The 24975-nt window shown below is 39.9% G+C and overlaps 1 protein-coding gene across 6 annotated transcripts in view; it reads right to left on the minus strand.

Moving 5' to 3' along the window:
- The window catches only part of DSG2 (desmoglein 2), a 54296-nt gene that overhangs the window by 15320 nt on the left and 14001 nt on the right, over positions 1-24975 (minus strand). For 3 of the 6 annotated variants that reach the window (XM_081562640.1, XM_081562636.1, XM_081562641.1), the window contains 8 exons: positions 19074-19109; positions 15687-15821; positions 10864-11025; positions 10587-10731; positions 9593-9759; positions 6686-6823; positions 6387-6572; positions 3097-3362 (listed from right to left, as the gene is read on the minus strand). In XM_081562640.1, coding sequence (XP_081418766.1) covers positions 3097-3362; positions 6387-6572; positions 6686-6823; positions 9593-9748 — 746 coding nt within the window. In that variant the 5' untranslated portion in view covers positions 9749-9759; positions 10587-10731; positions 10864-11025; positions 15687-15821; positions 19074-19109. Of the gene's footprint in view, positions 1-3096; positions 3363-6386; positions 6573-6685; positions 6824-9592; positions 9760-10586; positions 10732-10863; positions 11026-15686; positions 15822-19073; positions 19110-19442; positions 19553-21088; positions 21161-23658; positions 23725-24975 lie in introns of those variants that run through there. The other 3 variants (XM_081562638.1, XM_081562637.1, XM_081562639.1) reach the window with 3 other exon arrangements.

Here is a 24975-nt window from a genome sequence, read left to right on the forward strand (position 1 = left end):
TATTATTTTGTATTAAGTAGCAGTTTAGGCATACAAAAATGAATGGCTAACATACAGCAATATTTATTTATAGTTACTATTAAAAAATTCCAATTATAGGATTGAACTAAATTTTCCTGCCTTTTAATAATTTTACCAGTAAATGATGATACCTTGGATATTCATAAATATTTTTGAATTTCATGGCTGGAATTTTAAAGCTTGAACTTAGCTCAATGTTTTCCCACATTATACTTACAACCAAGACAGAGTTACAGTGATAAGAATCACATTTCACAATGGAAAGCTTTGTGTGATCTCATTTAAGGAATTTTCTGTTTTCTATTGTTAAAATTAGACACCATTCAAGGTAGGATGGTGGCTCACATGTCATGTCAAATATCCGTAACAACTGATGCACACGGATAATCAGTTAAAGTAAATCATGACAAAGTTGAGAATGTTTCTTCTACTGTTCTCACGACATTTCAATTAGACGAACACTGGAAAATTATTTTACTTAGCTGTGCCTCTCATTCCTTATCTGTAAAATGATTTTACAGATAAGGTTTGACTTCATCTTTAAGATCACTCTCATTCTAAAGTTGTATGCTAAAGAATAAGGTACTTTTGAGAAGAAACATGGTTCGTTATTTTTCAAGGTAGCACACATCATCTTTTGATACGGTCATAACTCTTACTGAAAACAACAACCAAAATTAAATAGATAGATGGAAGTAGCAGTTCCAGTAGACAGCCACAGTATTATTGGAGAGTAATTAATCAGAACATTTAAGCCTCTCAGCAGACAGTCTGAGAAGTCATAACGAATGTGCATCCTCAGGTTTAGAGCTACAGAAATAAAAATTAGGCTACAAAACTCAAGAGAAGCTGGATTGGTGCCTGAAGGTAAGGTGCACAAAAAAGGATCACCAAGACATTGCAGAAAACACAGTGGAAACTGTTTGTTAATATTATTTTGGAAAAAGGTCATTTGCTACTATTGGCTGATGAATTCAATGAGGAGATTCTCCAAAATGAAGGAGACGGTTGAAAAGGTTCCTCCATATCCCCATTCTTGCTATGTTGGCAGTGTTTCCTGAAGTGCTGGCACCCAGGACACGGGCCCAAGCAAAGTGAAGCAACCAAACAACTCTGGTACTGACAGCAGGAAAACAGGAGCCACGCGATGGACATCCAGGATTCCACAGAGGCTGTAGACATCAGGAGCAAGCACGAAGCACACAGCTGCCCCTGGTCGGCCACTGCAAGACCTTCAATGACGCCAAGCGTGATACTTGCGGCGCCCCCGACAGTCATCTTGGGTGGCAGGTGAGGATTCTTGTACTGTGCTGTGCTTAGTTGCTCAGCTGTGTCCGACTCTTTGTGACCCCATGGACTGAAGCCCGCCAGGCTCCTCTGTCTATGGGGATTCTCCAGGCAAGAATATTGGAATGGGTTGCCATGCCCTCCTCCAGGGGATCTTCCCAACCCAGGGATCAAACCCAGGTCTCCCACATTGCAGGCGGATTCTTTACTGTCTTGAGCCACCAGCGAAGCTCAAGAATACTGGAGTGGGTAGCCTATCCCTTCTCCAGGGAATCTTCCCAACCCAGGAGTTGAACCAGGGTCTCCTTCATTGCAGGTGGATTCTTTACCAGCTGAGCTACCAGGGAAGGTTAACTTCAACCAAATAACTACAGGTAAGCAGAGCTTCATAAATTACAGCTCTGTAGAGAGTCATCTCTTGATGGCAAGGCTCTGAGAGCTAAGATGTAAACTCACTTTGCAGATGTGAATGGATCATGCAAACCTAAGGTGCTGCTACAGAATGGGTACAATACAGGGTTGGCATATGATAGGTTCTTTAAAAATAAAAAATTTTTTTTTTTTTAAATTTTGTATTGGAATATAGTCAATTAACAATGTTGCCATAGTTTCAGGCAGACAGCAAAGGGATTCAGCCGTACATGGATATGTATACATTCTCCCCCAAACTCCCCTCCCATCCAGGCTGCTCTGTAACATTGAACAGAGTGCCCTGTGCTATAGAGTAGGTCCTTGTTCGTTATCCATTTTAATTATACCAGTATGTACATGTTGAACCCAAACTCTACTCTGTCCCCCCCATTCTTCACCTCGGCAACCATAAGTTGGTTCTTGAAGTCTGTGAGTCTCTTTCTGTTTTGTAAAGAAGTTCATTTGTATCATTTCTTTTCAGGCATCTAGTAGGTTCTTAATAAATATATTCTGAATAAAGGTCACCAGCATCAAGACAAATATTACAAGTTTGAACCAAAGAGCCTGGTTTGAATGAAGGTCAATTTTCAAGGCTGATGATCAATTAAAACTGGTTTCCCCATTATTAAAATTTTAATGCATTATGTAGCTTTTTTTCCCTCTTAATCAAAATTATGTCAAGTGAACTTGCAGTAAATTTTACTTGCGACTTTCTTACCTCTAAAGACAGATTTTAGAAAGTTTCTTTCTGAACTTTCTCTCTGTTGCTATTTAGCCTTCTCAACCCAGAACTTTTTTTTTAATTAAAAAGTTAAAAAAAATTTACAATGTTGCATTGGTTTCTGTCATACAACAATGCAAACCAGCCACAATTATACATACATTCCCTCCCTCCCTCATCCCCCTCCCCTTCCCCGACCCTGTCCCTCCAGGTCATCACGGAGCACCAACCTGGGCTCCCTGTGCTACACGCAACTTCTCACCAGCTCTCCATCTTACACCCGATAGTCTATGTATGTTGATGCCACTTTCTCTATTCTTCTCACTCTCTCCCTTCCCCACTGTGTCCACAAGTCCCTTCTCTATATCTGCGTCTCCTTTCCTCCCTTGCAAATAGGTTCATCAGCATCATTTTTCTGAACCCAGCCAGCCTTTGCCTCATACTCGGGTCATGGAGGGAAGGGGGTTCCTGGGGAAACACCTGGCCTCTCAGTGACAACATGACTCCAGGAATTTCACTTACAGGCCTTTTGGGGTCTGTAGGCCCGCAGTGGCAGGGTTCAAAGGACTGAAGTGTCCAAATTCCATTATGATTTTTGAAAAGAGGCATTCAAAGTAACTTAGAATGAAGAAATAATATTCATAACCATCTCTTACTTTACATGGGCTACTTTTCCAGTGTCTTCATCAAAAGCTTGAAATTTTCCCAGTTGATTTCCCTGGCTTGATTTCTCCATGCTCTCACTAGTGTGAAATTGGATTGTGCTGCTTTTAAAATAAATGCCTTCTTTCACATTTTTCACTTTGACTTTGATGGGAATGGATGTCGGCTTGTATTTATCCTTAATTGATTTGTGAAAAGCTGCTCTGTTAGTGACGATAACGCTCAAGTCAAGATTCTTCATTGTTTCATAGTCTACTTCCTAGAAAGGCAAAATCAGAGGGAATTCTTTTAAAGGGGAAAACAATAGAACACACGTGTGTGTGGTTTTGGTGTCAGATATTATATAATCATTTAAAACATGAAGAATACAACACTATTGAGTCAGTAAGTCCTCAATATATAAATGAATTCCATTGTGGGAGCATGTTCGTTCAGAAGTCTAACTTTGTTCATTAAGTCCAACAAAGTTAGCCTAGGTATCCAACTAACACAATTGGCTATACAGTACTGTACTGTAACAGACTTATAATACTGTCAAACAAATAATACATAAAAAACAAACACAAAAAATAAAGAAAACATTTTTAATCTTACAGTACAGTACCTTCAGAAGTACAGTAGTACCATATAACAGATGGCATACAAGGGCTGGCATCCAGTTAACAGGCAAGAAGAGTTACAGAGTGGAGGTGGGAGAGGAGGAGGGAGATGGTAGAGCTGAAGGATCGTCAGCAATAGGAGATGCAGGGCAAGTTGCAGTTTCACTCATACTTTAACGTGACTGGACACACAAATGTACATTCTCATTTTTGAAAGTTCACTACTTGAAAGTTTGTACATAGGGGACTTACTGTATTCCGAGTCTTATATTGATACCATGTCATTAAAAATCTGCAGCCCCATGGACTGCAGCCCACTAGTCTCCTCTGTCCACGGGATTTCCCAGGCAAGAATACTGGAGCAGGTTGCCATTTCCTTCTCCAAGGTATAGTCCCAACCCAGGAATCGAACCCGTGAGTCTTGCATCTCCTGCATTTGCAGGCGGATTCTTTATCACTAGCGCCACCTGGGAAGCCTAAGGATGTTTAGGAAGCATCCTCAATTTTATTTTATTTAAGATCAAAATCATTTCAAATATATATATTTTTATTTTTAGCAATCTGAAGTGATTCTTTGCTTAATTAAAAAAAAGTTAAGGGCATCCAATATAGGTTAATATTCCTTAAAAAGTGTTCCATGGGTTTGTTCTGGCAAAAAGGGCTATATACGTAGCAGCAGACTGCCAGCTCTGTCCCATAGCATATCATAAAGCTGAGACCTCACTGCATTTTATTAGGTAGCACATAATATTAATTTGTCTCTTTATAAATGATGTTCATTTTGATCATTTGATCAAGGTGCTGTCTCCACAGCTTCCCCACTATAAAGTTACTTTTTGGGCTTTGTAATTCACGTGTATTTTGTGTGGTGGTACTTTGAAACTATTTAAGTACCCCATTTCTCTGCAAATGTTCTATTTATGTTTGTTTATATTAGTATAAAAAAAAAAATAAAAGGAGACCTCCTGGAGAAAAAAAATTATTTGACTATATTAAACCCAGGAAGGGGTTTTCAAATTTGTTTAAACAGAGAATCTAACCCCCTTCTTTATACCATGATGTCTATTAATAACTGGTTTGCTATTAATACCATAAAAGATTAACCCTCTTCCAAATACTCTGTTCTTTGTGAACTGTGGTATTACATTTGATTTGATCAGTTTATCACTCTATGTATTTTCCAATTTGTCCATTTTCTTTTTAAAAACATTTCTATAGTGTTCTACTATTTAGATACACTTAATTTACTTAGCTATTCTGTTATTAGGCATTTGGACTATTTGCAATTAACATTGCTCTGAACATCTGCATGCTAGTTTTTTGTGTGTTTTTTTTTTTTTAGATACTGTATGTTTTTATTTTTCTCGGGTGAACACCTAGTACTAAATTGTTGGGTCGCTGGATTGGTACTGTATTTAACGTTTTACAGAACTGCCAAATGGCTCTATCATTTAATGTCTCCACTCGCAACATACAGGAGTTCTGGTTTCTCTATATTCTTACTGATACTTGGTGGTGTTGGTCTTTTTTGACTGTAGCTTCTTTCTAGCGGGTGTGGAGTGGTAGCCCACATAGACTTAACCTGCACCTTCCCTAATCTCTAATGATGCCGGGTATCCTTTATGTGCACATTTGCTATTTGGATATCTTCTCTAACTTCCTGTGAATGGAATCTGATGGTTACCCTTATACTCTGGAAGCGATTCTTTATACAACTGAGAAAGTAAATTCATAATTTTCTTAATCTGGTGCTGTCATTTTACTACTAAATTTATAGTAACTCTGTCCCTTTTTGTGCTACCATGGTGCATTGAGGGTATTTTTATTATTCCTATGTGACTGCTTCTCCTTCTGTGTATTATTGGCTTTTCATCTCAAGCACTGAGCATGGTTGCACCTATAATCTATGACTAAAAAAGGATGCTTAGTTCTATACAAGCAGGTAAATTGATTTTGTCTCTAATGCCATTATCCATTTATTCAGTAATCATAAAATTTGTCTTCCCTTTCAACATGAGCTAATCTTATTCTGTTTTCCTCTGCTTTACAAAAAGTGGTCTATATACATATGGTAGCCTATTGATAAATGGTATCCATAATTATTACAATGAATCTTCAAGTTAATTTTCCTCTCTTCTGTTATACATTCTATTATCGTCACTCCTCTATTAGGGTTTACTTACTTTATTTACCCTATAATAAGTTTTGTAAAAATGTGGATGCTTCTGGAATCAATTTTTGTCTGTGACTTAATGAAATGTTTTGAAAGCTTTAGCTTTGCATTTTATTTTAAAATTTGACATTCTATCATGAACCATTTAACATATAGCGGTATTCTTCCTTTCTAATTTTGTTTAAAAAAGAAATCCATCCTCTTTGTTTAAAAAATTCTGTAGGAGTCAGGGTTTTAAATGTTTAAGATCCATATACTTATAACACTATTTAATTTTCATTGATTCAATTAAGCAGAATTATACACTGTGTTTCAAAATGTGACTCTCACACTACTGACATTAGAAATACGAAGTGTGACCACTTACAACCGTAGAACTTGGGCAAATAGGGATGGCGCCTATCTCTAACATTGTGGCACCAGTACTAATAAATATTTGGAGCTCAAAATACATCAGTGTCCTCCTCTGGACCAACTTCTCTCATTCCATGTTTGAACACTAAGTACTTACCTTAATAAGGGTCACGATTCCTTCATTAGTTTGAGTATCAGTTTCTATGTGGAAATAACCCCCTTCATTTCCTGACGCAAAAGTAAAATTTGCTAACCAATTATCAGAGCCTACTTCATCTGCGTCGGACACTTTTATGCGTAAAACCTCTACATTGGCTTGGTTTTCTTCAACTGATCCTTCATACTGCAAAACACAAACAGGAGGTTTTTATTCTGATGGAACACAAACCTAAGTGATATATTTTTAGTTATGACTGACATGTAAGTAGGCACATTTGTTATAAAAATAATAGTTACCACATTTCTGTCGACTACAGGTATATTGTCATTGACATCCAAAATACGAATCTGAACTTGAGCTTGTTTTACTGGTTTATCTGTTATTTGTCCATTGCCGTCTCTTGCTTCTACCGTCAAAGTGTAGCTGCTGTATTCCTGCAGGGCAATGAAAAAGATCTGGCTGGGGTGAAAATGAATTGCTCCCAAATCTGTCTTTCTGGTTTGAGTTCACTTTATCATCAGGGGAATGAAACCACAGTACATTTTATTCATAAGTAAGTTTCATGGGGGCTTCTCTGGTGGCTCAGTGGTAAAAAGAACCTGCCTGCCAATGCAGGAGACACAGGTTCGATCCCTGATCTGGGACGATCCCACATATCTCGGAGCAAGTAAGCCTGTATGCCACAACTACTGAGCCTGCGCTCTAGACTGCAGGAGCTGCAACTACTGAAGCCCGAGGGCCCTACAGTCAGTGCTAAACAACAAGAGAAGCCAGCGCAATGAGCAGTCTCTGCACCACAACTAGAGAGTAGCCCCCGCTTGCTGCAACTAGAGAAGAGCCGGTACAGCAATAAAGACCTAGAGCAGCCAAAAATAAATAAATATTAAAAAAAGTTTCATGACCTGCTGTTAATTCTGTGAAGATGCTGTTTGTTTGCCATCAGAGCTTTTTTTTAAAAGGGCAGAAAAGCCTAGAGCAGTTGTTGACATCAAATTCTTAATTACGTCATTGGTGATATTTATCAGGAGATGAGTCTCTCCTTAAAATAGTCTGAGCACAAAAGTGCTTTCAAAAGGTAGTCAGCGTTACACTGGAAGTGATGAGACTCTAGGAATTAGTTTTTTCTAGCCCACACTTCATTTTAGGCTAAAAGTTAAGCCAGGAAGACCTAACCCTCCAAGAACACTGGGTCAGTGAAGGCAAAACTTGGTACACTTTATCTGCACATCCTTGGGAGAGAAGATTCTTGGAGAACATGTCCTAGAGAACAACATCTCAGATATTAATCCAAAGGGAACCTGTCTCTTCCAAATGGTCCCTTCTGATGGCTACATCAGTGTGGTTGAAGTTTAAGAAGGAGCCAGGCAGCGAGTGCCCGTGCCCAGGACCCTGTGCAGAGCAAAACTGCTCAGTGAAAGGCAGGATGGCAGAGACTCTGGAACCAGCTGCCAGAGTTCCAATTCTGACATGCTAGCTATGTCGGACACACATTATCCCTTTGACCCTTGGTTTCCTTCTGTGTAAAATGAGGATAATAACTGGATCTGCTTCACAGGGTTTACAGGTTCATTAACGGAGTTAATCCATGTAAAAGGCTTGGAACAGCTCTGGGCACATGGGTTGCCCATTAAGAGACAGCCTGTATTTTTTTTGCTAAACGTTTCAGAGACAGAATCACACTACTACTTCAAAATCGTACTTTTCCATTCTCTTTTTATGTGAAAAGGTAGAGTAGAATTCTAGGAGTAATAATATCCTTTAGGGCTTCCCTGGTGGTTCAGATGATAAAGAATGTGCCTGCAATGTGGGAGACCCGGGTTCAATCCCTGGGTCAGGAAGATCCCCTGGAGAAGGGAATGGCAACCCACTCCAGTACTCTTGTCTGGAGAATCCCATGGACAGAGAAGCCTGGCGGGCTATGGTCCATGGGGTCATAAAGAGTCAGATACAACTGAGCAACTAACACTTTCACTATCCTTTATAAAGATATCATAGGAATGTTGACCAGCATCCTCTTCCTCTCCGGCCAGAGTTAAATCATTTTCTTAAGCATTACAAAATACGCTGATTGTGTCTGATGATGATTTATATTTGATGACAATACAGCACTCTAAGGATCATCAACATTTGACCATGCATGCTGTTAACATCTTTTTGTGTGTAGCATTTACGAAATGTTGTCTTCCCTTTTCAACTAAGATGTTCCCTTTGACTTAGAAATAAAAAAATGAAATGTTTGAGAAAAAATCCTTTAGGAAACAACTCAAATTTTCCTCCAATTTGGGATTTACAATAACTCTTTCCTTTACAAATACTTCTATTACTCTAAACAGGACTTCTATTTCAATCTCTTTTCCTCCCTCTAAAAAATGTATTAGCAGTAGGAAAGATTCCTGAAGTTTCATTATGGAACCACAAAGTAAGGAACATTACTTTAGAACTCTCCAGCAAACAGATCCTGACTGGAGAGGCCCTAGGCCAATGCTTATGTAATTTAAAAATTTCCAGGAGCCACATCGAAAAAAAATAAAGAGGGAATTCCTGTTGGTCCAGTGGTTAGGACTTGGCACTTCACTGCTGGGTTCAATCCTTGGTCGGGGAACTAAGATCCCGCAACCATACGGTGTGGCCAAATAAATAAATCATTTAAAAAAAAAGTAAAAGGAAACAGTTGATACTAATTTTATTTTTGCTTTGGGAGAGTAGAAGTATATTGGTTTGCTTTTTCATTTATCAAAACATTTGGTGGGTTTTCTGATTGATTACTCTTCCTCTTCCTTTACCATGATACCTACTTACAGTAATGACAGAGGATTGTTTAAACACCAGGTGATACTAATTTTACAAAGAAATTTCACTTAACCCATGGTATCCGAAATGTTATCAATTCAACAAGTGATTAACCAAAAATTATTAAGGTGATATTTTAACATTCTTTTTTTCCCCCATATTATGTCTTCCCAATCTGGCATATATTTTCTAGTTGTAGCACATCTCAACTGGGACTAGTCACATTTCGAGTGGCCAATGGCCACATATGGCTGATGGCTACGATACTAGACAGCACATCCCTAGAGGAGGATCATTCTGAGTTATCCTATGAGTGAGTAACACAAAACAAAGTCAGAAAATTAGAATAGAGAGAGAATAAACTGGAAAGAGAGGAGAGCAGAAAAGATGAATAACATGATATATTAATGTACCTCTCTGTCCAAGGTAATACTGGTTGTATAGATCTCTCCTGTATCTTTATTTAGGTAAAACACTGGAGAATTAGCAGGCTCCTGAGACACGATCCTATAGGAAATTTTAGAATTCAGAGTGTTGGGCTCATCTGCATCGGTTGCAGTGATTTTCATCACAAGTGTATCTGGCAGCAGAAATGAAGGGATCCAAGATGAAACACAACTTTTAGCACACTTACATATGTTATTATTTTATTTATCATATCAGCTTGTTCCAAAAAGAATTTTAGGTATTTATCAAATTCAGTTTACTAAGATCAAAGAATTTAATTGTTTGAGGGAGTAAGTGTGAATGGAGGTAGGAATAGGAAAAATAAGATGAGAGTGAGGCCAAGGTTAGTATACACAATTTTTAAGATGAAGTCTTGGACACGCTATGGGAGGGCCACAGATTTGCTTATCACATTTCTAATAACCAATACAAAGAAAGAAAAATGAACAGATACACATACATGCTTATTAAAATACAAGCAATTCAGGAGAAGCATAGCTATTCTTTACATTTTGATCAAAGAGAAATTTCTTCTGCAAGCCCCGTATAGAAAGCTGCATTTAACACTTGCATTGAATCCTGGAGGTAGAAATAACATGTCTAAGGTTAGCAAACTATGGACAGTGGGCCCAAGCCAGCCAGCCACCTGATTCTGTGAATAAAACTTTATTGGAATACAACCATACCTATTTACACAGTATGTATGGCTGCTTTCCTGACACAGGGTGAAAATGAATAGTTGCTACACAGACCTAACCTATCACATCAATTTACCATATCTGTTTTGAGGGTAAAAAACTTACAACAAAAAATCAGTTCCAAACCTAGATCAATCAGTTTATTATTATTTTTCCTGTGGGTAATATTCAGCCTCCACTAAGACAGAGGTTTCAGTGTTCAGTGACATGCTGGGGATAGAATGATCTTGGGTACTCATTCATAAAAACAATAAACTCTTACTTGCTGCACTCAGCTCTTCAACAGACCCAACAAAGACGTCCTGTGTGAATACTGGCTCATTGTCATTGATGTCAAGAACTTTAATTCTGAGTTCTATTGGTTTCTCTAAGTTGTTTCCTCTTTCATCCAAAGCGTAACCAATTAGCTGAAATCATGACATACATAATAGAAGGCATTTAGGCTGAGGTCATTCAAGTAGCATAATTTCAAAAAAATAATAAAACATAACTACTACCCAAGAAAAGCTACAAATGCATAAATGCAAAATTGTTCTTACCAGAAAAAATGGTGTTTCTTCTCGATCTAGAATGGTGGTAACGTTCAGTTCTCCAGTGTCTTTATTAAAGACAAACACACCAAAAGGTGGCTCTGTGATCCCCTTTCCAGTGTATTTGTAGGTAATTTTTAAGTTTTTTTCTTCTGCAAGATCAGAGTGTATCTAACATAAAAATAAGAGAGGAATGCTTCAAATTAAACTCTAACTTACAGGTAATGGTTTTTAGTTGAACATTTCGCTCTGAAGCTGTTGGATGTTGAAAGGAGGGAGGTGGGAGGACACAGGTGATCCAGAGCAGAGGTGCTGGTGTCAGAGAACCTGGGTCTAGTCATGTCACAGCTACTTACTAGGTGTGATGCTAATGGTTACCTACCCTCCCACGCGTCAGTGTTCTTACCTGTAACGTGAAGAGACACTTCTGCCTACCTCTTAGGGTTGTTATGAAATTAAGATATCATTAGTGGGGTACATCTTGGTAAGAGTGGATTTTAAATTTAGGTAAGGTAAAATTTGCAGACTCAAAACCACCTTTATAACTCCAACCATTAGGAAGGTATGAGTAAGGCATCCTTTCACAGGAGGGTTAAAATAGTCAAGCGCTTCGCCTACTTGGAATGCTCCTGCAGATCAGTGTTTCTAACCGGGGAGACTTCTGTAGTGAACACCTTGGTCCTCTAGAAAGAGCTCAATTTGTATCTCTAACTTGTTTGTTTGCCATTTCTGTTACCGCTAATTCTTTATCGGTAAGTGTATCTCTGTTGCCCCCTACTGGATCCAAGAGTTCTCTTTTCAGACATCATTGAAGCCATCACCCACCCTCTGCCCCGCCAGTTCTTTGCCGTGAACTCTCAGAATTAGCTACACATGCTTCCCACAGGATTTCCAACATGCTCTGGGGCTGAGGGTGCTGCTGAGAATGAGATGCAGCCTCAACCTCCTGCCACACCTGCTCTGCTCCTGGAGGAATGGGGACCCTGGGCCAGTCCCGTGATCACTTTTCACTGAGCCTCTGTCTTTCCTTTTCTGTGTTTCTGTCTTTTTTTTTGCCAAGTACATGCATATACACACACAACCCATGTGTATGTGTATACACATACATCAGTATTTATAGAGAATATTCTAGATCTTTATGTGCTGACTATACATATTAAATAATTTCACTTATGTTAAAAATAAAATCAAACTGTGTGTGGACCTAGCAGTTGGTTAGCATATACATATGTATGCACATAAGATTATGTAAGTATATACATACTTATGTATTTCAAAAGATATGGAAGATTCTAAGCTGTTGACAGTATTACTTTTAGATAGAGAATCTATAAAGTTGGGGAATTAGAACAGAATGTTTTGCTTTTTATGTAAATTTTACTCTTAACAACTTTTATAATTAAAATTAGTAAGAAGAATAGCTAATGCTTACTGAACCCCAAAGAATCCATGTATTTTAGGGAAACCTATTGAAAGAATAGCGAATGACTCAGATATCTCATCAAACCAACACTAACCAAACCAGAAAGCTTAACTGCTTGTATACAAACTATTATGTAAAGTCATGGGCTTCACTGGAGGCTCAGACTGTAAAGAATCTGCTTGCAGTGCAGGAGACCCGGGCTTGATCTCTGAGTGGGGAAGATCTCCTGGAGAAGGGAATGGCTACCCACTCCAGTATTCTTGCCTGGGAAATCCTATGGACAGAGGAGCCTGGGAGACTACTGTCCTTGGGGTTGCATAGAGTCGGACACGACTAAGCGACTTTCACTCACTTTATGTAAAGCCATAATCAAACGTTTAGATTTAAGAGGGCTTTTATCAAAACAATATATTGCTGGAAAAAGGAAAGTGTTTTCTGTTCCTGGCTGCTCTTTTTTTAAAGGAGCTTATCGTGTGTGCTGTTTATAAGGTTGGAAAGATGAAGGTACCACTTGCCTATGAACATTTATTCATTCACACAAATGTTTACTGAGCACCTACAGGATGTTGGCTCCACTCGGGGCACAGGATGTGCATGAGCTATGAGCCCTGAGGACCAAGCCCCTGCCCTCAGGGAGCTTACACGGTACTGAGGGAACCAGACAACAGGCAAGCAACTTACGACATAATGTCCTGGAGGTGAATGAGCTATAAAACCCAGCTGAACGGAGTGAGGGGATTGAGATGGGGTGAGGCCGGGAAGGGAATTCTTGACCCAGAGGCTTTATGCTGTGAGATACTGCAAATACCTATGGGGAGGGGGTTCCAGGAAGAGGGAACAGCAAGTGCTAAGGACTGATGCTGAAGCTGAAGCTCTAACACTTTGGCCACCTGATGAGAAGAGCTGACTCATTGGAAAAGACCCTGATGCTGGGCAAGACTGAGGACAGGAGACGGGGAAGACAGAGGATGAGATGGTTGGATGGCATCACAGACTCAACGGACATGAGTTTGAGCAAACTCTGGGAGATAGTGAAGGACAGGGAAGCCTGGAGTGCTGCAGTCCATGGGGTTGCAAAGAGTCAGACACAACTGAGCAACTGAACAACGGAAGGGTGGAAGGCTGGCCTGAGCTTTGGGCTTGTGTCAGCTTAGGGAGGTGGCAGAGTGTGGGATGAGAGCTAATAGGAGCTGGGGTCAGAGAGGAGGTCAAAGTCAACAAATCCTAAGAGAGCTCTTGTTGGCCAAGGTGAGGAATATATTTCTTCCACTGCAGCGGGCAGCTGTTGAAAGGGCCTCACAAAGGGGATGAAAATTTCGGTTCAGAAGATCACTTTGGCTGCTTTCTGGAGAACGGACTGTGGTGGGGGAGGGCAGGCAAGAGTGAAGTCAGGGGGACCACGTCAGGGTGCTGTTGGTAACAAAGGTCAGAGCTGACACTGACGGTTATGAGGAGGGTGGCAGTGGAGAGAAGTGGGCAGATTCGGAATACACTTTTGGCATAGAACTGACAGTACCTGCTGCAGTTTTGAAAATACTGGACAAAATTATAGTTCCATTTACTGAAATGGATAGAACTTAGGGAGAACAGCTTTGGAAAAATCAAGGGTTCAGACTTTGCACATGCTAAATTTGAGATACAAATGAATGGAATTACCACATTATTTATCAAAACATAGGGCATTTTGAGAGTTGAAAGGGGAGTTATTAATAATTGGTCAGGACAATGGCCATAAACCGAGACTGTTTCAGGCAAGATGAGTTAGATATCAGTTCTTTTCATTTTGAAAACTACTTTCATGGGTAGGGTGGCAGAATGTTTGACTCTGATATAATAGTTTCAAGCTGAAACCGATTGAGAAGAAGCAGATACAAGAAAAACTCTCTGTCCTCCCCCTGTTTGCCTAAGACTATTGTGGTTTAGTTATTAAGTCGTGTCTGACTCTTGCGACCCCATAGATTGCAGCCCACTAGGCTCCTTTTTCCATGGGATTTCTCAGGTAAGAATACTGGAGTGGGTTGCCATGCCCTTCTGCAGGGGATCTTCCCGACTCATGAATTGAACTAGCGTCTCTTACATCTCCTGCATTGGTAGATGGGTTCCTTACCACAGAGCCACCTGGGAAGCCCCACTTGGCTAAGAGCAGGACATAAGTTTGTAAAGGTGCCTTTTCTACTCCTCTCGACAGGAAGGACAAAAAAGTTAATCACTGGAGAGGAGTTTAGATCCCTATCAGCCTGGAGATAGGACCAGAAGAATCTACAAAACAAACCTGAATTTTTCTATTATTAGCTGCCCATCTATTTGCCTTCCCAGGTTGCTACCCCTGGGGATTCAAAGTCTTTCTTATCTGTCTTGTCACTTCTCTAAAAATTTATCGTGCTTCTACTACGTAGCTTATATAAATCCAAATCCTAACGAAACTTTTGATTTACTCATCTCTGGGTACTTCCACGTGTTTCATGGGTGGGATAGACAAGTTACTAGGGGCTTCCCAGGTGGCTCAACGGGTAAAGAATCTGCCTGTAATGTAGGAGACACAGGCGATGCAGTTCAATCTCTGGGTCTGGAAAATCCCCTGGAGGAGGGCATGGCAACCCACTCCAGTATTCTTGCCTGGAGAATCCCATGGACAGAGGAGCCTGGCGGGCTATAGTCCACGGGGCAGTGAAGAGTCAAGACAGGATTGAAGTGACTGAGCACAGAGCACATAGAGACATGTTACTAAGCTTGTTTTTCTCTTGGTAATTGTTTTTTGTTGGTCCAATTTACAGGGCTCCTGCCAGAGAACCTAGGTAGGTGCTAGGGAAAACAGATGATGAGATCTTTTAAGCACTGTTAACACTCTGTTAAACAAGGATTCAACTAGTGTCTGAGTCCACTCTTAGTTGAATCAAACAGCGAAAGTCACTCAGTCGTGTCCAACTCTTTGAGACCCCATGGACTTCTCCATGGAATTCTCCACGCCAGAATACTGGAGTGGGTAGCTGTTCCCTTCTCCACGGGATCTTCCCAACCCAGGGATTGAACCCAGGTCTTCCTCATCGCAGGCAGATTCTTTATGAGCTGAGCCACAAGGGAAGCCCAAGAATACTGGAGTAGTAGCCTATCCCTTCTGCAGCAGATCTTCCCAACCCAGGAATTGAACCAGGGTCTCCTGCATTGCAGGCAGATTCTTTACCAGCTGAGCTACCAGGGAAGCCCAGTTGAATCAAAGCCCTCCATTAAATACATGTTCACCACTAATGCTGCATCTTCTAGAAGAGGAAAATGGATCTTCAAGGTGACATCTAGAATATTAAAAAGTTCAGTAAGTACATCATGTAACATTCCTAAAATTTTATAGTGAATATGGACGATCTCAGACCACATTTCGTGCATGTACTTCCTTTTCCTCTTTAGACAGTACCTTGGCAATCGGATTCTTCCTGGACAGGTCCTCTCCCTCCCGGAGGGCCACAGGGGCGGTGATCCAAGCGCGCTTTTGTCTCACTGGGTGAATGTGTTTAGGAAGCAGCTTGCTTTCATTTCTTGAGTGTAAGGCCTAAAGCAATAAAAGGTTGCCAAAAAATTAGTAAAACATTAGTATGGAATCATAAAATGTACTAGAAGTTGAAAGAAAGCTGTGCAAATTCTAAGGTATAAATTATTTCATACTTTTTGATATGGCTTTAATTTAGGCTTTGGACTTCTCAGGTGGCACTAGTGGTAAAGAACCCACCTGCCAATGTAGAAGACAGAAGAGAAACGGGTTCAATCCCTGGGTCAGGAAGATCCCCTGGAGGAGGGCACGGCAACCCACTCCAGTATTCTTGCCTGGAGAATCCCATGGACAGGGGAGCCTGGTGGGCTACAGTCCATACGGTTACAGAGTCGGACATGACTGAAGCAACTTGGCACGCACGCACAGGTTTCATTTTCAAAGAGAAAATATATACACTGGGAACAAACACTACCTACCTGAAGAGCTTGTTTCCAAACCAGTAAAGCAGTTTTGTTTTGCTGTTTTTTTTTATCAGTAGGGAAAGATCTCCCAGAGGGAAGACTTGAAAAGACTAGAGTAATTTAGTGACCTTACAAATGGGCAGATTACAATTAACACAGCAAGTCAAGAATTGTTTCTAACTGAAAATGAAGTCTTATTTTTCTGCGGCGGCTTATAATTTAAAAACGAATTACTAATGTTTTAAGACTAAGCATCAGTAACCTGTTGATATCAACTTAACTAAAACTAGTGAAAGTGTCAGTTAATGAATTTATTGTTTTAAGAATGAGGTTAAAGGATTAAATGGCCCATCTCTGGTTTATCAAAAACTAGGTAGAAAACTAATCTATAAGTTTTCCGTTGGGCTTCAAAACTAAACTATAAGTTTTCAGTTGGGCTTTAATAGATGAATATATATTCTATCCAAGGAAAATTTTAATGCAGCTGACCTAGTATTTAAGATCACAGATGATTTTTATACTAGGTTTACCATTTTACTCATTTTATTGCTCTATGTAACATGCATTTTATTTCAAAATATTTACAGTGGTTATCACTAGGTCACTGAATTTTTCCCTTTGTTTTCAGTGGAAAAATCCTTCTATAATTAAAATTAATTATGTATCAAAACATTAAAATAACATTAAAGTTTATAGTGTAAAAATGTAAAACATCCTCCTAGTTTTTCACTCATGCTTTGGAACATTCACTGTTAACAGCTTCATAAATATCTTTTGATATTTCCTATGATCATACATCTGCACATATAAAAAGGTCTCCTTTTTTTTTTTTAAATAAAAACGGAATTATATTAGGATGGCCAAAAAGTTCGTTCAGGTTTTTTTCTGCAATAGCTTATGGAAAACCCCAAACAAACTTCATGGCCAACCCAATACTATACATCACATTCTGTCCTTGATTTTTCATTCAGTACCTCATCATGGACATTCTTCCATGTACCGTGAGTTGTTTTAGTTTTACCATTCTCTCACTGATGGAAATTTAGATTGTCAAAAATGCAACATAATCTTCCCTGAGTAGAGGTTCCTGTGCATGTGGTTGAGTGGGAATGGCTGAGTCTGAGGTGATAGGATAGAGTTGTTGTTTAGTCGCTAAGTCTTTGCAACCCCATAGACTGGAGCCCACCCCATAGACTGCAGAGTTAGTGATGATCAGGGAAGCCTGGCATGCTGCAGTCCATGGGGCCACAGAGTTGGACAGGACTGAGCGACTGAACTGACTGAGACTGTAGCCCACCATGCTCCTCTGGCCATGGGATTCTCCAGGCAAGAACACTGGAGTGAGTAGCCATTTTTTTTCTCCAAGGGATCTTCCTGACCCAGGGATTAAATCCACATTTCCTGATTGGTAGGCAGGAAATGATCCACCTGGGAATTTACCTGGAATTTACCTGAATCCACCTGAAATTTACAACTGATCCACGTGGGAAGCCCCAGGGACAAAGTAGGATAACCAAAAGCTAGCTCAGAAATCCCATTAGGAGACTGTTGATAGAGAGGGAACTTGAGTGGGCTTTGGGAGACCACAGTAAATAAATAATCACTCAAGCAAGTAATAGAAAAATCCCGCAACAATGTGGGCTTACTTAATTCATAAAGCCGAACAAGTTGCTTAGCATCGAAGCTAGATGGGTATGCTTAACAACAAAACCAAGTTAACTTGCTTAACAACAAAACCATGTAACAGAAGCAAGAGACATGTCCCAAAATAAACAAAAAAATCATAGTGGAAAATAAGGCCCCAAACCTGCCCAGTGACATCAACAAGTTAATGACCCTTAAGACATACTCTCTGCACACACAAAAAACAATAATTTACAGGAAGGTGACACTTCAAAGTGAAAGACCCACACTGTACTGAGACCTGATATAATTTTTCCAAAGTGCCATGAGGGAAGCACCATATAGGGTCAATAACTCCCCCACCCAACACATAGGAGTTAATAACGTTAAGACTCAAAGAATGAAAAGCAAGGTGATCTTCTTTCCATCCCTTTTCTTTATTTATAAAAATGTAACCCACTAAGTATTCGGAGCAGCACAACACTTGAGCACCTGCATGGAAGCCTCATGATCATCCTATTCTAATAAATCTCTTATCTATCACTATGCCTCTGGCTGAATTCTTCTCTGTGTTGAGACATAAAGGACCGCAGCTCCTCGGCACCCTCTCAAAACGCCACCTAGCGGTTTCAGTGGGAGTGTGTGCTTTCAATCTGGTAAAGGCACCGCTGCCTTCTATAAAATTAAAAAAATACATTCGAATCGGTTCTACAGAGATGGATGAAACTGGAGCCCATTATACACAGTGAAGTAAGCCAGAAAGAAAAACAACAATACAGTATACTAATGCATATATATGGAATTTGAAAGATGGTAACGATAACCCTATATGCGAGACAGAATAAGACACACAGATGCATAGAACAATTTTATGGACTCTGAGGGAGAAGGTGAGGGTGGGACGTTCTGGGAGAATAGCATTGAAACATGTATATTACATATGTGAAACAGAACACCATTCCATGTTCGATGCATGAGACAAGGGCTCAGGGCCGGGGCAATGGGATGACCCAGAGGGATGGGATGGGGAGGGAGGAGGGTGGGGGGTCCAGGAAGGGGAACACATGTAAACCCATGGCTGATTCATGTCAATGTATGGCAAAAACTATTACAATATTGTAAAGTAATTAGCCCCCAACTAAAATAAATAAATTTATAAAAAAAAATAAAAAATAAAAAAAAAATAATAAAAAAAATAAAGATGGGAATAATCCCCTTTGTTTCTTACCTCAAAATGGAGTCCATTTCCAAAGTCAAAGCAGATCTAGAAAATAAAAATTATTTGTTGTTTAATACAACTTATCAGTCAACTCAGCTTAAATATTTTTCTAATGAATAACCTACTACCTAGGATATTATAAATATTAAAAAAGGATGTGTGTGTTTAACCACCACTCTCCTCCTTTGTCAAAAGGAAACACATTTTAATTCTCCTGTTTGTTCCCCACCAGAGCCAGAGAGAAGAACCCAAATCCAGCTTCTTTTAGATGCATACTGCCTCCCCCAGGAAACTCAGAACACAGCTAACATCTGAAAAACAAAAGACTAAAACTCTCATCTTGAAATCTTAGCCACTCCCTGGTCCTTCTCTCCTTACCTGGTGGTTTTCACCTCATGTCATTGGGGACTCACGTAGCTTTCCTCAAGGTCTTTAGTGTGAGACGCCCCCTTCCCCTTAGCTCCGCCCCCTACTAACTCCCATCATGCCCTGGGGGCACACGTGACTGCCCGTATTCAGACTCCATTCCTCAACCCCCTCAGTCCCACTAGCTGTTTTCTTTGGTTCTCATCAAGCACTGTCACACTTGGGACTTCATCGCTATTCACAACTAAATACATCATTATTCACAACTAAATATAGTTACATTTACGCTCAATCTGCACAACAAACTCCCATCTTGCCTTCTGACACCTGCTGCATTCTTTATAGTCCATTAATCTCTTGGCTTCACTCTTTTCTTGGCTTAATATAAACCAGCACTTCTAGTAGGGCAGCTTCATGTGGCTTGTTTCTGTTGTTCAGTTACTAAGTCGTGTCTGACTCTTTTTCGACCCCATGGACAGCCCATCAGGCTCTGTTCATGGGCTTTCCCAGGCAAGAATATTGGAGTGTGTTGCCACTTCCTTCTCCAGGGGATATTCCCCATCCGCATTGGCAGGCGGATTCTTTACCGCTGAGTCACCAGGGAAGCTAATTATTTTCAATTAATAATTCATTTGCCCAGTTGCCACATGAGGCAAGAGGCTTAAGAACACTTCCATCATTGCAGACAATTCTGTTGGACAATGCTAGCACAAGACTGCAGCCATTCCAAAGTTGTTGTCTACGACTCAGGGATTCTCAGTCTCTTGATCTTCTAATATTTCTGCCTCACTTTTTCCCCAACTCTGTAAGCCTAACTGATTCTCTTTGACCCTGTATTGGCAATATTGCTGGGGAGGGCCAGAGCGGCTGAAGGAACCCGTCACACATCCATGCTTCCTTCACAGCAGTGATGTTTGTTTCCAGGGTATGTTTACGTTTGTTCACAAGAGTCCTGTTGTGCAGACATCCTGTCTGTGAGCATCTCTTTCATTCTCAATAGTGTGCTCATTCAGACCATAAATTATACAATTGCCTTATCTTTGCTTCTTGTATTGCATCCCTCAGAATGACCACATTCCTGAGCCCACTCACTCTTAGGAAATGACCCCACATTTTATTTGACTGAGATTGTATCTCTGATTCCCCTCTCCTTCCCTTTTTTCCCCAAGGAAGAGCCGTCCTAATGCCTTTTCAAGGTTAATAACCATCATCTGTGAGCTTTATTTGCAACTTTTCCACCTACTCTCCCACATTTACCTTCTCAAGAACCCTGTTCCTTCCACTAATCTTTTACCTGGATTTGCTACTTCATTTGCTAATCAAACATGTTTATTTCCTTTCCCAATAGCGGCCAAACATATTTAGATCTTTATCATCTTAAAAATAACCAAAACTTTTCCTTGTTTCTGGTAACATTTAATCTACTGTTCCATATCCTGATTCCACTATAATTCCAAACTGAAATCTGTATTTATTGCCTTTATGTCCCCAACTGCTATTTATGCATTCTTTGTAATCTGTCTTAAATTTGGATTTTTCTCAGTCTTTCCTGCCTTTTTTCATGTGGCATCTCAGGTCACATGGATCCATGAAACCTTGATTGGTAAATCATGGAAAGCAGGGCTTTCCCTAAAATTCCTAAGTCTCTTTCACTTAACATCTTTTTGAAGCATCTTGCAGGGTCTGTTCTACACGTTGATCTTTCATCTTCCTTTCTTTACTCTACCTTGTAGTACGTGTTCTTGTTTCCACTCTGGCAAAGAGATACTTAAGGACAGTGGGTGTTCAGCCTCAAGTATGAGTTTCTCTTGCGCAGATGAACAACCATGGCTAATTCTCTATAGTCAGAATATTATCTCTTCCTCATCCTGTTACTCGTTTACCAGCTAGCAATGGCTAAAGATATCTCTAACCAGTCATGTTCCCCAAATTAGGTACTTTCAAAGGTGGTGTGATGTAACAAAAAAGGGAAAGCAATGCTCAATGGATTACTCCTCTGCATGTTCCTTTGGTGGGTATTTTCGAAGGGAAAGAATAGGACGAGATTCAGGATTCCTCATTGTCACATCATCAGGGGACATTCTTAAGATGTGATAGATTTCTTGCCCAGTCCCTAACCATTGTTTTCTCTGTACAAACTCTCCTGAGGAGTTGCCCGGGTAATATATTCACCACTGTTAGTCTTCCCTAGAATCTTATGGGGCCTAGCAAAGGTGTGATAGTATATGTAACCTTAAGTAAATGTTATTCTGACCAAATATATATTCCAGGATATAAGTAAAGGGGGGCAATTTATAGTTTTCAAGTCAAATGTAAACTCTTTATAAAAGTATTTTCATTTTTTATTGGAGTGTACCTTTTCAAATGTTACTTGTTAAGAAATGTAGGAAACCACATGACTATAAACAGTGCTTCTTAAGTTTTAATACGTATTTTGTTCACTGGGGTTCTTGTTAAAATGAAGATTTCATTTCAGTATGCCTGAATTTAAGCTTTACCCTTGGCATTTCTAACCAGCTCTCAGATGATGCCTAGGTTGCAGGTTCTTGAACTGCACTTTGAGCAGCAAAGTTGAATAACCGTGATACGCAGTATCATTCATTCACTGGGGGATACAGACAACAAAGGTCACCTATTCATTATTATCTCAGTAGTTAACACAAGACATTTTGTCACTCTTGATTGCTAATTATCCTGAAAGCAGAGAATCTTTTATTTCATGAATTTACTTATTTTTAACTGCTTAAGACATTTAAATTGCAATTTAGTCATCACTCTCTGTGAATGGAGAACTTTGGATACAGAACTTACAGATATGGAGTAAGATATGCTATGACTATATATACAAAAGCAGAGTGAACAGGACAATGAACATCTGCATAACCAGTTTCAATAGCTGTCTAGTATAAACTTTGTTTTTTCATTGCCCATTGCTTCTCATGGGGTTTTATCCCATTTACATTTTACTGTTGTTACATGCTTTTGCTATTGCAGCATTTGATTTTTGAGAATTTCCCTGAATTCTTTAATTGAAGTATTATCTGACATACAATATTGGTTTCCTCACACATTTCTTTTTAACTGAATTTTTAATTCAGGGGTATTTGTAGATTTACATAAATATTGTAAAGAGAGTGCCAAGTGACTTTACTCATTTCCTCCTAAAGTTAACATTTTAAATAACTGTGGTACATTTGTCAAAACGAAGAGCTCAAAATTGGTACAGTTACCTAAATTCCCTACTTCAGATTTCAGTGTTTCCTCCATTAATGCCCATGTTGCATGAAGCTGTCACGCTTCCTTAATCTACTCTAGTCTGTGACCATTTATCCGACTTTCTTTGTTTATGACCTTGACAGCTTTGAGGACTGCTGGCCAATTATCCTGCAGAGTATCTTCTTACTTGGATATATCTGTTATTTTTCTTACATTTAGAACTGGGTGGTGTGTTTTTGTAAAGAATACCACAGAGTGGTGGTGAAGTGCCCTTTGCATCACAGCCTATCAGGGATGCGTGATACCCACGCGCCAGTATTTGTTAAAGCAGCCTTTGTAGGTTTCTCCTCTGTAAAGCTGCTACTTTCCCTCACGTGCTGTATTCTGTGAAGTGAGTCATTAAGTCGAGCTCACCTCAGAGTGGAGATGCTGACCGGGCATAAACCAGGAGGAGAGAGGTTAAGCTCTGCCTCAGAGGAGTGCGGAATCTATGCTTATTGTTTGGAATTCTTTTGTGAGAAAGATCTGTCTCTTCTCTCATTTATTTACTAATTCAATCATTTTTTATCAGCTTGGACGCATACATATTGATGTTACTCTGTGGGTTATAATCCAACACTATTGTATTTTGTTGTTCCAATAGTTCCAGCTTCGGCCACTGGAAGATCTTGATGGTTAAATTCTCTGTCCCTCTGACATGTCCCCATGCTTTGGTTTTTGAGCTCTTTCTTACTGTCTAGTATTACAAGATACTCCAGACCCATCTTGTATTTTGTCTGTCTCAGCTTTAGAATGAACCATTTTCATCAAGAAGCCTTGATTTCTAATACTGAATGGTATTCAGAAGCCAAGATCTGGGTGTATTGGTGTAGTACCTTACAATATTGTTTCCAGTCTCCTCGCCACTTTTTAGGAGAGGGCATGAAGATAGAGCTTTTCCTCTGAACTTTGTTATTACTAGAGGCTGTTTTAATTATTTTGAGTAGCAGAAGGTTCATCTAAGCCTGATTACCTCCCAAAGGCCCTGCCAGCTTCAAATGCTATCACATTGGAAGTTAGGGCTTCCGCATATGAATTCGGGTGAGGACACAAACATTCCATTTATAACAATGTGTAAGAGAATTCAGCCAATGAGATATCAAGGAGCTTCCGGAAGAAGATTCTTCCCTCTGATAAGAAGAAAAGCAAATGCACAGCCTCTCTTTGTACCTGCTTCTGGAGATTGCTGAGCAAGGATGTGACATTTGGAATGGCGAGGGGCACCTGTGACCATGAGCAGAAAGCTCATAAGATGGCAGAGAAGCCAAACTGAAATCATAACATCTTTGAGTTATAGGACTGCTCAAATATGGAACCAGCCCCTATCTCTGGACCATTTCTTATGAGATATTAAGTATTCTTTTTATTTAATCTTTTAGTTGGTTTTTGGTACTTATATCTGAAAGCAGCCTAATAACATCTATTTTGCAGTTATTATACAAATTAAAAGAAATAATACATAAATGTACTTATTGCAATGACTGGCACATAGCAGGCACTCAGTGAATAGAATTATGATGCTATTTCCTCATTTCTAAGACTTGAATGAATTTTCCTCACCTTAAAATGTCAGAAATTTGGATTTACCTGTGCTTTTAATTTTCTAAGCTCCCATCATATGCTAAGTTAGAGTGTTTCTGTCCTCTTGGATTCTTATATGTTGGGGAGATGGACACAAATAGGGTGTGATAAGAGCTGTAAGGAAAATTCAAGCAGGTTCAGGGTGGTAGAGAGGGATTTAGGACTTCAGGGAGGCTCTCAGAGGTTATATCTTTAGAGAGACTGTAATGGGATGAGAGAGTAAGTTAGGCAGAGCCCTGCAAAAGAAATAGCCAGGCCAGGAGTTAAGAGAGCACCATGGTTAAGGCAGTGCTGCTAGGGGGAGGGAGTCAGTGGAAACGGTGTCACGGTGCTGGTTATATTTCTTGATCTGGCTGCTGTTTACATGGTAGGCTCAATTTGTGAAAATCCAGTAATTCAGTATGCTTCCTTAAAAACTTACGAAAATAGATTTTGAAGCCTCTCGGGGCTCTGAAGGTAAAGAATCAGCCTGCAATGCAGGAGACCTGGGGTTTGATCCCTGGGTGGGGAAGATTCCCTGGAGAAGGAAATTGCAATCCATTCCAGTATTCTTGCCTGAAGAACTCCATGGACAGAGGAGGCTGGTGGGCTACAGTCCATGGGGTCACAAAGAGTCAGACACGACCGAGTGACTAACACTTGAAACTGAGGGTTTCTTGGAACCAACCTAATAGTTCTGCTATTTGTATTTTAGAGCATCGACTGCAGT

The sequence above is a fragment of the Giraffa tippelskirchi genome, chromosome 14, assembly GCF_054371585.1.
Source record: "Giraffa tippelskirchi isolate mGirTip1 chromosome 14, T2T-mGirTip1v1.2.pri, whole genome shotgun sequence".
NCBI lineage: Eukaryota > Metazoa > Chordata > Mammalia > Artiodactyla > Giraffidae > Giraffa > Giraffa tippelskirchi.